The sequence below is a fragment of the Adiantum capillus-veneris genome, chromosome 10 (genome assembly GCF_014529385.1).
Source record: "Adiantum capillus-veneris isolate H3 chromosome 10, ASM1452938v2, whole genome shotgun sequence".
NCBI classification, from domain to species: Eukaryota; Viridiplantae; Streptophyta; class Polypodiopsida; order Polypodiales; family Pteridaceae; genus Adiantum; species Adiantum capillus-veneris.
In genome coordinates, this window is record NC_140940.1 from 83,434,270 (window position 1) to 83,447,676 (window position 13,407).

General features: G+C 45.4%; 1 protein-coding gene across 1 annotated transcript in view; it reads right to left on the bottom strand.

Moving 5' to 3' along the window:
* Nucleotides 1-7,697, bottom strand: part of LOC147449159 (protein SUPPRESSOR OF NPR1-1 CONSTITUTIVE 4-like) — a gene marked incomplete at its 5' end in the record, with an annotated part of 61,921 nt that extends 54,224 nt beyond the window's left edge. The window contains 2 exons of the mRNA XM_086521520.1: nt 6,958-7,390; nt 7,569-7,697. Coding sequence (XP_086377646.1) covers nt 6,958-7,390; nt 7,569-7,697 — 562 coding nt within the window. The remainder of the gene's footprint in view (nt 1-6,957; nt 7,391-7,568) is intronic.
* Between the last annotated feature and the right edge of the window lie 5,710 nt (nt 7,698-13,407).

Below are 13,407 nucleotides of genomic sequence, written 5' to 3' on the forward strand. Positions count from 1 at the left end.
CACACAAGTAATGCAGAACCCGAGGTTTTTAGCCTTTCTGCAACCTCCTCTTCCGTCTCAGCAAGTTGGGACACTGGATCATATTCAAAAGCCTGTTAAGGCTCAAGCACAGGTGATTCATACTGCAGAGTCAATGGAAACACCTGTACACTTGACGGAGAATATGCAGTCTCCACAACCTGTGCCTAAGGTGCAAGAACAGGTGGCTGAGATGCCAGTCTTTCAAGCTGCACCAGTTCAGCCAGCCACTTTTCAACAGCCTATAGCTGGTTCTAATGGGCAGGGAAGCAACCTACAGGCTATGCAACAAGTCTTCCCACCACCTTCAGTACACCCTGGCTATTTTGGAGGTGGATTGGTATTCCAGAGCATGGTTGGTCATGCACCTGGAAATTAGTTTTACACGCCAGGAACAGTGTTCGGGGGTGCTCAAACAATGATGCCTAACCCCATGTATGGTGTCACGGGCATGCTACCAGGGTTTCAAAGCACTCAAGCCAATTTGGGATGCCACAGACAAATTTTGGTATGGCTAGAATTACAAATCAACGGCCAAATATGGCATTTCCAGGTCAACTTAATAGCGGTCAAGGAACACAGATGAACCCTAACAGTGTTCCCATGTTTCAGTCACTTCCATATGACAACTTAACGACGCTGGAGAAGCCAACTCCGTACAAAGAAGGTGGCAAAGGTGTGGCATTCACGACCTTTACAGGGTTTGATGATAGGAAGAAGGCTCTCTCATTCCTCCAGCAGTTTGACGAGGCCTATGCAGGGGGGAACTTTACAGAGGCTTCAAAGGTCCGCAAGGCAGCCACTTTCTTGACAGGGAATGCGGGACAATGGTGGACAACTTTATTGCTTCAAGGCAAGCTTCGTCCACATGGATTTACTTCAAGCAGATTTTTGCAGCAGCATGGTTATCTGATGACTTTGAAGCAGATGTCATGACAGAATGGCATCAGCTTAATGCTGCTACTTGCAAGAATTTGGATGACTACAATCGGAAGTTTTGGAAAGCTCTACTTCCAGTAACTTCCTATAGGTTTGTGCCATTGACACAACAGATTGAAAAATACTGTTGTGGCCTACCCAAAGGATTGAGAAAGTACTGCACGAAGACCAAAGTCACTACTTTGACGCAGCTCATCGAGGTAGCAAACACCGGCAATGGTTTGCTCAAGGGAGAAGATTGTGAATTTAATACTGGCGTCAAGGAAGGATCGGCCAAGAAAAATTCAGTGAAGAAGTACGTTCCCAATGAGGTTCCTAAAGCGACTCAGGAGCCAACCAACGCAGGGAAAGACAAAGCTACGGCTGAATCAGAAAAGGGACCAGCAAAGAAATGGAAAAGACGTTTTCCTCGCAAGTCGGAAGAGCAAAAGAAGGTCCTGAGGTCAGAGAACAAATGCTTTATCTGTGAGAGCCTGGCCACATTGCTTACAATTGTCCTCAAAAGAAAAGGCCAGCTGATGAAGACAAGGAGAACAGGAAAGGAAAGAGGCCCATGGCTGGTCTAGTGCCAGATATGGTGGGCGACAAGCCAAATTCAGATGCAAGTAAGCTTTGCAGAGCATGGGGAAAGGTCAGGGATCAAACAGTCCTTATCTTCTTTGATCCAGGTGCCAAAGCGAACTTCATTTCCCCAGAATTGGCTTCAAAGTTGGGAATCAGACCTGAAGAGATGGGGTATACAGCAGAGGCAGGTTTGGCATGTCCTGGCCATACAGAGGCTGTGACACCCATCATCGGAAAGTTGCGCCTACATATCAAGTCCTATGTAGATGCTGAAAAATTTTACACCATGCCACTGGACGGATGTGATGTGTTGCTAGGTATTCCTTGGTTGTTTCGTGTACAGGGAATCATGGATGCCTACAACAAAAAGATCATTGTACAGAGCAGGGGAAAGACTCACATTTTGGATGTAAAGCTTAAAGGGGAGTCTATTCCCACTGTATCAGCTTCTGCTATTACTTCTGTAATGAAAAAGCATCTTTCTGCGTACTTGGTTTTTGCACGTGAAGTGTCAGATTGTGATGAATCAAATTTATCTGTGTTAGATAAAGAAAGGTCAATGTTTTTACAACAGTATAGTGACTGTTTTTCCAATTCATTACCGTCTCAATTACCGCCAGAGAGACACGAGGACCATGGGATAGATTTGGTGCCAAGCAGTAGCCCACCAAATAAGCCTCCGTACACGGTTAGTGAGGCTCAGCAGAAAGAGATAATGAGCCAAGTACAGGAGCTGTTAGAAAAGGGGCTGATTCAGCCCAGTTCATCTTCATTCTGTTCTCGAGTGTTGTTGGTGCAGAAAAAGGATGGCTCATGGCGTATGTGCATCGACTACCGTGCACTGAACAAGAATACCATCAAGAATAGGTTCCCTATACCTAGAATTGATGATATTCTGGACAAATTAGGAGCAGCTATGTTTAGCAGGATAGATCTAAAGAGTGGGTACCATCAGATCCGCATTAGATCGGAGGATGTGCACAAGACTGCTTTTAGAACAATGTTTGGCCTTTACGAATTTTTAGTGATGCCCTTTGATCTCACAAATGCTCCTGCTACGTTCAATAGGATGATGGACAGAATTTTCCGTCCACACCAGCAGTTTGTTGGTACATTCTTTAATGACATGATAGTCTACTCAAAGAATGAAGAGGAGCATAGGCATCACTTGGCCATTGTGTTCAAAGAGCTACGCAGCCATAGGTTGCTCATCAATGCAAAGAAAAGTGAATTTTTTCTGGAAGAGATTCACTTCCTGGGACACATTGTCTCAAAGGATGGTGTCAGAATGGATCTTGCAAAAGTTGAAGCGATCAAGTCATGGCCAGATTTGAAGACGGTGCACGATGTCCGAAGCTTCTTGGGACTATGCTCCTATTACCGAAGGTTTATCCGAAATTTCGCTGAGATTGCTTCACCTTTGATCAATTGACTGTGAGCATATACGACATAGATGCAAACGAGGACGTTTGAGATTTCAAGAGGGGGGGGGTGTCACCAGCGTGTGACTACTATCTATTCTTTTTGTTGATTTCTTTCTTATTATTTATTCATTTTCACTTTTTGGAAACACCCCTCTGGAAATCTAACTGCCCTCCATTGCATAGCTAGTGGGGAACTGTTCAGAGGGAGTCCGGGCCCGAGGGCAAGAGAGCACTAAGGTTGGACAAGGACTATGGTTAGCCAAAGAGGGGTCATTGACTAGCCAAAGTGGAATCCTTTGCTACAGAGGCTACATTTCAGTTCTTGGTGTGGCTGCGGTGTACAAAGAGGGTCAGATGACCTAGAAAGACACAATGGCAGCATCTCCTAAAATTTAGGGAACTGCTATTTTGGACCTGAAAATGTGTTCGCATCATTACCTTCGGAATGACAAAGGGAACATTTTATTACTCTGCCGTGAAGTCAACTGGGCAACCGATCGGGACATTTTTAGGCGGCAACCCCAAAACCGGAAATAACCTGTAAATGTGCCAAGTGGCACATTTCTGTGCACTTTCCTCATGCAGGAAGAAGTGGCGCTGATTTTAGAGGAAGGAGGGATCATTTTCAGTTTTCTGTCACAGGTTGAGAGCTATGGAGTGCTTCCTTTCCCTCTTATGTACAGTGCGGTGTCAGGAGTGATGCCCTACACGCTACACACTCCCCTCTCTCTCCCCTATGGCAGTATGTTATGCCCCTCTAGTGGGCTTTTCAATTGACCAATGAACAGTTGTGTGGGTTCATGCGCGATTGCCGAGGCAAGAGCCTCTTGCACAGGTACTGGATTAGCTAGCGGCTAATCCCCCGCATGTACAGGTGATTCGGAGAGGTTTCACGTGCGAAATCTCGTCCGATTCAAAGGGCAAGTAGCCCTACAGGTGCTGGAGCTCAAGGACTTGCTAGGATGCGACCGGCACGCAAAACGGAGCCCGAAATAGTGAATTACAGCCTGCTGTGTATTTTTGCAGGTTTAGGGTTTTGGCCCTAAACGGACCCTAATACCCCCAGGAGGTTCGGGGACGCGAGGGGACCGCTGTACAGGTGATCTGGCACATTTTCAGGGCAGAAAACAGAGAATTCAGTGTGCTGCAGATTCTTGCCAGGTTTTGCAAAGTGTCCGTATGCGTCGGGAAAGTCATCCAATGCGTGGGAATACTGACTGTGAAGGGTCCTAGTACAGTTATGCTGCCGAAATCGGGCCAGAACAGTTGAAATTCAGCCAAGGTTGTGCGGGGCAGCTTGTAGGGAACCACAACATTTATTCCCTCTTTTAAAGAATAAAGAAATACTGAAAGGGGCGCCTATTTAGGGGCCAATCTCGTGTCGGTCTATTCATACAGGTGCAGTCTAGCAACCTGTATCCCTTTCCCCTTTGTTGTGTCTTGAAAGTACAGGTAAAGTGGGCGACAAATTAAATGGGTGAAAGCAAATAAGGATTAAGTCTAAGGTCTACCGCCCTTTTTGGATTAAATTGGCCAGTTTCACTAGAGTCTTCGCGACAACTGGCATTGCAAGGAGATAGATCATGTTGGTATGCAGAGATGGCATCTTGGTTTCAGTTACATGGCTTTAGTATGGATCGGCTACCCCCATTTCAATACTCTTCGGATGCACCCTCCATCTCCCTCACTAGGGTAGAGATTACCAGGCTCATCAGACAGGACTTGATTCAACTGGATACGAAGAGGACATGGATACAACCTACACATGAGCTAGGTACAAAGATGACTTTCTATAGAGAGCATCTTCTCCAACTCACGGAGGATGGTTTTGTGATCAGACCAGGATACATGGACACTCATCTATCCCACGGGATACAATGTGCTATTGGTCAGATACGCACATCCTCACATCAGCTAGAGATCGAGATAGGCAGATTTAGAGGAGTACCCGCTGAGTCCAGGATTTGTCAGGTGTGCCAGATAGAAGTTGAGACAGAGCTACTTTACATATGTCATTGCCCAGCATACTATGAAATACGAGGCCGCCTTCACTGTCTATTCAGAGAGGGTTTTGGGCCACTTTCTAGAGTCATGAGATACCAGGATCAGAGATGCCTCGGATTATACTTACTAGAGATTCGCAAACACAGAGAGGACTTCTTGAAGAGGGGCACAACGAGAGAGATCTAGGAACAACGGAAAATTACAGATTTCTTTCAGTCACAGAGGAGTCCGAGAAGCCCCAACAACATAACAACACTAGAAACAGGCATACTGCTTGATCGGGCAATAGAGTTGGGGCGGTCCCGTCGCCCACGGATGAGGGGACCCTCTCGACATCGATGCAGATTGCGACAGAGGATCCATGCCATACTGGTGCGACATAGGAGCCGTCCCGACAAAGTGCCTACCTTGGAGGACATTGAATCTCTATAGCCTTTTGGATACTGATGTATATGTATATGATGCCTCGACTGACAGAGAGCTCCATTATTGTATCAACTCACCCTTTGTATTCTCTTTGTATCAGCTTTCACCCCACCCCTACCCACTATTTTCTTTTCAGTTCTTTGTACTTTTTGTACCCAGACTTGGTATTAAATTCACCACATGTAACCATTTGGTCTCATAGGTCATTTTGGCCTTTTGAAGACGTTAATATTACATTTCATTTCATTTCTCTCTCTCTCTCTCTCTCTCTCTCTCTCTCTCTCTCTCTCTCTCTCTCTCTCTCTCTCTCGCGCGCGCGCGCTTTTTCTCACCTTGGTCTACACGCTTCTGCATCGCTGACTTTGACAGAACTTGGGTGAGGTTCAAGAAGCTATTCTATTCTCTTTAGCTGACTCCTCAGTCTAAGGTAGATGTGTTCACCGTTGATTGCTTGGAACCACTTACGGATGAGAGAAGAAGATACTAGCTCCACCTACAATCAGCGAACTGGGATACGTTTCTACCAATTGCTTCTTTCAAGAAAGTCTCTTTGAAGGAGTAGATGGAACGCTATTGTTGTGGACTACCTAAAGAGAGATTGCGATTTTGTCTCAAGCAACACTCTTTTAGCATTTAGCAACACATGGAATATGTAATAGAAGTTTTGCTTACAGACAGGGTCATTGCCTTATCCGACGGATGAGCCAATGACCAAGGCTGCAGGACAAAAAGAAATCCAAGAAATCTCAGAAGAAATCATCCTCTATCCAGCAGATGTTTGTGGGGCAAAGTGCAGTACCAAGAAGCGCTCATCTTCTTTGACAACAGAGCGAAGGCCTACTGTATTCTGGTAGAGATGGCTGCTCAATTAGGGATAAAGCCTGAAGAAATGAATGGATGCAGTTTTGGTAGCACAAGGACATGAAGTCGCGATAACGCCCGTCATTAGGAAGCTGCGCTACATTGTCAGTGTTACTTAGGGACCAAGGCACGAGGACTTCAACATCATGCCTTTGGAAGGCTGCAATGTTCTTTTAGGGATATCGTGGTACACGTAGAACAAAGTGGTCATAGACTATGGGGCAAAGAAAATTCAATTGATGAATAGTATATCAAGACATCTATAAATGCTCAGTGCAGTCTTGTTGTGATGGCTAAATAAGTCATAATGATCACAGTTCATGTCTAAGATCCCAATGGGATGGTATTCCTTAGTATATGTAGCATGTATATATGTGCATAGACATGCATGTATGCATATAACAATCTATGTGTATTTTGTGTATATGTACACATGCATGCATACATGTGTGTGTGTGTGTGAGTGCGCATTCTATTGGTGAGTAAGTGAAAGTTATGTTCTTGGTGTAACTGCCAATCCTCAAGTTGCCATATTTTGATCTACTTTCATGTGCTTCTTTTTGTAATGCATGAAGATTTTTGTCAACAGGGAGGGTATCCATGCTTCTAAAGCTGATGGGAAAATCAAAAAACTAGTCCTTCATACGTCTTTCCTATGGTACACACAATTGTATTTGCACTAATGAAATAGAAGTATGAACTCAGTAGCAATGGCATATACCGTCAATGACTTGTGAGGAGTAAGAAAAAAAGGCAGCGAGTTCCCGCTTGGAAAAGTCTGAGCCACCACTCGTGCCAAACTCAGGAAAGGTGGAAGCAGCTGCAAGAAAGGAGGAACGGTTGTAAAATCCATTTGCAGGACATTCTGATCGGAGACGGTTGAAGAAAAACTGGTCGAAGACATCATCCGTTATAAGAGAAGAGACTGCAGTGTTGTCGCTTCCATTAATGCTTTGAGAGCTTGAACTGTTTGCTTGATCTGGGCACAGGCTTAAACATCCGGCCCCGCAGAAACCTGTGGTGTTTCCGCAGAATCCATATTGGCTGCAACATGAGCCATTTGGACATGCTTGTTTGGTCCCACATAAAGTCGCCTCACCATAGGGGTGGAATCCAAGCAGGAAAATAATGGTGATAATGGGGAAGTTGCCGCACTGCATAATAAGATATTTCTGTGTATGATGAGAGAAATGACAACATGCAGACTGAGAGCTTGATGCCGAAATGCAGCTCGTTAAAGCTCGACTTTCTGAATCTCATGTAGTCTAGGCTAGACACTTTCTATGCAAATCTCTCTCTCTCTCCACACACACACACACACACACAACATACCAGTACAAACCTTTCAATGCGCCACAGAGTCCCGTGAATGAGTGCGCCTTTGAGCCTTGCAGTCACATCTCGCTCCCCAAGGTTGCTTGACCACGTTGTGATCAAGTCAAGGAGCCTATACGCTTTTCGTCCGTACCAAATAAATTATTGGTAGCTTCGAAATGTTATACAATGAATCAATCGTTATCGAGATTCCTCCCTAAAAACCTTCTCTCTCCGGAGATGATCACCTCAAATCAAGCAAAAGTCACCATGATTTTTTGGCCTGGGGAAGGCCATAGGGTTTTAGGTGCAAGATTGTTGCAATGCTCAAGGCCGTTCTTCCCCATAGGGTTTTAGGTGCAAGATTGTTGCAATGCTCAAGGCCGTTCGATATTCTTGTTGGATGACTGCCACGTGTTAAGTTTACTAAAGCTTCATTGGAACGATTAGCAAACCCTTTTCATGCTGCTCCTGGCAGATCTTGTCCTTCTTGCCCAGCTCCTAGCAAAGGAGGTGGCGCGTGCAACTAATCTCGTCCTTTTTGCGCTGCCCCTAGCAGAGGAGGTGGCACATGTAGCAGATATGAGTCTTTTCGTGCTGCTCCTGCCAGAGGATGTGGCTCAAACAGGTGTTCGATACGGCAATCCTGCTTGTTTAATGCCGAAGGCGGACGGTGTCTGGATCGTTTTCAAGATTGTTGAATCGCATGCTTTCACGGGCGACTACATTCAATGGCACCATTGTGTAGCCTCAGGTGGTGAGCGTTGTTCGTGTTCGTTCTTTATGCTTGAGAGCACGTGTTGAAAGACACTCCAGAATGTAATGCTTCTATGTCAAAGTCAATTCCTGCACGGTGTTCTCTCTTTGAGATCTCATACAGAGCAGTCCACGTGCTTATTGTAGCTTATATAAAAAGCAAGAAAAATGCAGTGTAACCTCTCCCAAAAGATTGTCTTGTGCAAGCCCTTATCTCAGTTGGTTGTGATTATACTGTGTCGTGCTTTTGTAGATGTGGCAGCAAGTCTCAATCTTTGTTTTGATGTTTGAGCTTTTGAGCTATCATTATCTTGTGGAAGATTCTCTCTCTGTCCTGCTTTTGTAGATGTGCCAGCAAGTCTCAATCTTTGTTTTGATGTTTGAGCTTTGAGCTATCATTATCTGGTGGAAGATTCTCTCTTTGCTATTCAATTTCTCTGTCCTGATATGCTACAATTTCAAATTTACATCGAGTCGAGTTACCATATGCAAACCTGTGGTTTCTTTTGCCAAATGCTGTTGAAGATGTTGTTGTCGCTTGTGAGGGGTTGAAACTTGCTGAGCGTTTGTTGTGGATTAGTTTGAGGGCTTGTGTGTTGTGCCTTAAAGTAGCTGCATCAACAATTGTTTGGAGGTCCTCTATTATCATGGCATGTGATGGTGGCATTGCTGGTGGTGGTGAAGGGAGTGCAAGCAATGCCTCGCCCAACGATGGTGAGAGCATGGACTTCTCTGGAGATTTGTTTCTTTGGCTCGTCGACGGTTTCTTGTATGCTTATGTATGGTGATAATTGATCTACTTGCCTTGTGCTGGTGTTGGTTTTAATTTCAGGTCATGGTTTCTTCTTGCCTGCGAGCGACACACTCGAGAACATTGTCATGTGTTGGTGTTGTTCTCCCGCTCTTAGTGCTTGGTTTTTCTTCTCCCTGCAGGTGATGTACTCGAGACAGTTGCAGTGACATCATTTCCTCCTTTTTTGAGGTGGTCTTGCCTATCGTGGTCTAGTGTCGCTCCATTTGCTTCTGTTGCATTAGGAGCATCACTGATTGAGCTGGTTGTTTGTCCTCTTGGTGGCCAGGTTTGGCATGTGTTGACCCTTTTTTTGAGCTTAAATGCGCGTTCGGTCATTGCCTCGTCGACGGTCTCTTGCAATGCTTACATGTGGTGATAATTGGATTACTTGCTCTATGCTAGTGTTGTGTTTTGATTCCTGGTCCTAGTTTCTTCTTGCTTGCATGCGACGCATTCGAGAACATTGCCTTGTGTTGGTGTTGTCGTCCTAGCTCCTGGTGCTGGTTTTTTCCCTGCTGTGTAGGTGATGCAACCGAGATGGTGGCAGTGACATCGTTCCCTATTTTTTGCGAGGTGGTCCTGCCTGCCATGCTCGAGTGTTGTTCCGCTTGCTTCTGTCACATTAGGAGCACCACTGGCTGGGCTGTTTTTTTTCCTCTCGGCAACCAGCTTTGGCATGTAGTGACGTTGTTTTGAGTTGAAATGCGCACTCGAGGAATGCTTGTTCTGGTTCACAAACCTGCTGCTGCACAACAATCTTTTGCAGGTTTTGTTCTTGAGCCGAAGCGTGCAGGTTGTTGTCTTCGATTGATGGGTGTAGCCACCGCTTAGCGTGCATGGCGAGAAAGGTTTTGCCGGTCTGCTGCATTATGGTGATGTGTGTAAGAGCTTACTTTGCTTGGCGTTGTAGAGCAGCGTCTTCTGACTGGCTGAGCCTGTTTTCAGCGTCAAGTATCCTTGTTCCAATCCTGCGTGACAACCAATACTCTGGTCCCACGTCCACCGGGTAGCATGGTTGCCGCAAGTTGCTTCAGCTAATTGACCATCATCTACCTTATGTGTCAGCATGTCCTTTCAAGGAATATTATCCATGAGCTAGATCTGGAGCATTGGTCTGCGTTTTTTGTTATGATTTTTGCTTGGGGTCGACGTGCACAGGGTCCGCTATACGGGATTGTCCACGCTCACTCCCAGGTTCTGGTTTTGCTCTAACTATCTTGTGCTTCGCAGCAAGCAGTCAGCCAGTGCCCTTGGTTTTTGTCGCTTGGGATTCTCCACCTGACATTCCGGCGTGCCGACGCAAGCTTTTCCACATCCTTCCAAGATCTTCGTTTTTGCGTCTCATTCTTCCTTGGCTTTTACGAGTGTGCTGCATGCTGGTCGTTTTTACGTCCTCTTTGCTCTGCTCAACTAGTCAATGTTATGCTTAATTTGTTGCTTCCTTTTCTTGTCCTCCTACAGAACTGCGCAGGTTCGTTGAGTCTCCTCCATGTCCTGCAAGCAAACGTTCATCGCACCTGGTGCTGTCGAGCTCTGCTGAGTCGCCCCCAAATCCGGACTTCGAGGAAAGCGCAGCTGGGAAGAGGTGTAGGCATGCCTTGCTTCAAGGAAGCCCTGCTAACCATCCCGCTGTAGCGCAAGTATGGCCAGCGTGCACATTCATTCTTTGTGGAACATGCTTGACGTGCCTGCGATGTTCTCTGCTGCAATGCACTCTTGAGTGTCGAACTCCATTAAGATGGTGCTCTGCTTTTTTTGCAGGCAAAGGATACTCTCCACTGGGAGGAGTGCGCACATGCACCGTCTTCGTCTCAAAAGCACCTTCCTTGCCCAGCTTGCGAATTAAGCAAGGCTGCAATCTCATTTTTTGAAGCTGGCCAATCTTCAGCTTCCCACAATGTCTTGGACAGTGGCAAGCTACTGGACAAAGGGAAAAGCCTGATATTCAAGGAAACCTTGCCGCTATTTTTGATTAGCGATATAGATGAGGGCAGTAAACCTTTCTCCATAGAGGGGAAAATCTTGAATTGGTACGGCACCTACCGTTCCATCTCCCTTGGGCAAAAGGAAAATGCACGTTACTTCAAATTCAACATCGTCGATGCTGTTTGCACCAACACGATCACAGTCATCGTTGTAGATCCCTTCATTGAAACCTACACTAGGGAGCTCAAGATCGGCGTGTTTGTCAGGATTGACTGTCCTCTTGTGAGGGTTAAAAACCATAATGATGTTGGGTCAGCTTTGTTCTCCTTGCATGTCGATGCGACGACAGCCATTCGACCTTGTGAGCCATTCCCTGTGTCTTTAGCTTTCTATCCTGAGACCAAGATAAGCACATTTCTTGCTGACATTGCAATTTCTGAGACTACTAGCCCATGTTCACCCTTGACGACATTGGCGTTTGTTGTTATGCAAAGTCGTAATTTCCATGAGAGAATTGGCACTACATTCGGGGATTTGGTTGTTGCTGATGGCTCGACCCCAGACGACAAAGCAGTTGTATGTATCAGAAACATTGGCTTCAGTGTTCCTTTCTTTCAAAGTTGACAAACCTTTTGTCATATGTAGGTGAGCTTTGTCAACTCTTGAAAGCATGACTACGATCGAGTCATGGCCCAGATGGCTAGGGAGGACATTGTTATGTTTGTGGCTAGGAATATTGGCCTCTTTGTTGGCAAGGTGCGCACATTGTTTGTTCTGGACGTCACAACTTTGGTCCCTGTGCGAGGACCATGCTTAAAACAAGAATTGACCACAACGTTTCATAGACAGTGTGAGATTCTCGGCTACAATAGAGAGGTGACTTTGCATGCTTTGTACTCAACTAGATAAAGACATTTTTAGTGGTCTTTACACGTTTGTTTTGTAGGTTGTGGGGACTTGCGCTTTGTGAACTTCAATAGAGCTCTCTTGCATTCCTAGTGCTCAGTTTGTGACTCACCAAAGGTGAAGAAGGTTGAAGGCCGGCTGTCACTACAAGAGGTTGTGTGCTCTTGTGACGCTGTTAGCGACGGAAATACATTGGGTTTTTATAACCCCCGGCGTCGCTAAAAGCGTCGCTACGAGCGTCGCTACGAGAGCGTCGCTATAAGCGTCGCTATAGGCGTCGCTATATGCGTCGCTATATAGCGACGCATATAGCGACGCCTATAGCGACACTCATAGCGACGTTTACCCAGAAGACTATAGCGACGCTCATAGCGACGCTACAGAGCCATAAATAGCGACGCTTATAGCGACGCCCGAGAGAATATTTTTTTGGTGGCAGGGCATTGAATGCCCTGCCACCCATCAACCATATTGTACTTGATTCACTTTTTAAAAAAAATGCAAAGATAGATAATAGACCCAAAATAGTCACCCACAAGACGCATTGTTTGCAAAATTGACAATTGTACACATCATAGGCAAAATGAATTGATTGGCAAATGTAATAATGACAATTGTACAACATCATAGGCATAAAGAATTGATTGGCAAAAGAAACTGCGGTGACAAATGTAATAATATACATGGTTCAAAAAGACGTATAAAATCCGTCTCATGATACATAAGCTATGAGAAACCCTAAACTAATGCTATCTAGCTACGGCTAAACTGACGTCGTTTAGTCAGACGTCTCATCGCGTCCAAGCGGCGTATCTGTCGGATTCTGCAAAAAAAGACAATAAGACAGCTTTCAGTAAGTATAAACATATAACGACATTTATAAAACAATACAAAAAATAAAAAAGAGTAAACCCTAATACTAACCATGCCGCCGCGAGAACTGAGAATGTCCATCAGGGCGTTTAAGCCCTTCCTGCCTGCGTACTCGCGCTCGTACGGTGTGGGATCACGTCCTGTCATTGACCACTGTCAAAACATACAAAGATCTCATTATGTTAGAACTAAAAAACTCATAAACCCTAAACTATCGAACATGCATAAAGAGCAATGTGAAAAGACTTACAAAATCGGCCTCAAATGATGCCCATCCACCGCTCCCCAAGTGGTGCGAGCTCCCTGCCTCTACTCGCGCTCTGGCTGCATCCTTTTGTTGCTTCCACTTGTCGGGATTCTCGCGCGCTGCTTTCTTCGCATTCTTCCAATCTTCTTTGGCCAGCCAATCTGGCCTATTCCACCCATTCTTGATTGCTTTTTGCACTTCGGAACGCTTGTGTTTGCAGTATTCGCGCATTCGAATCTTCATCAGGTCTTCATTGAAACGCTGATCCCGTGTTGGAACGGGAAACTCATCATGAAGTATGCTGATGACTCTGTTTTTTTAAATCACTTGGTACTTCACTCCATTTGTTTAGTATA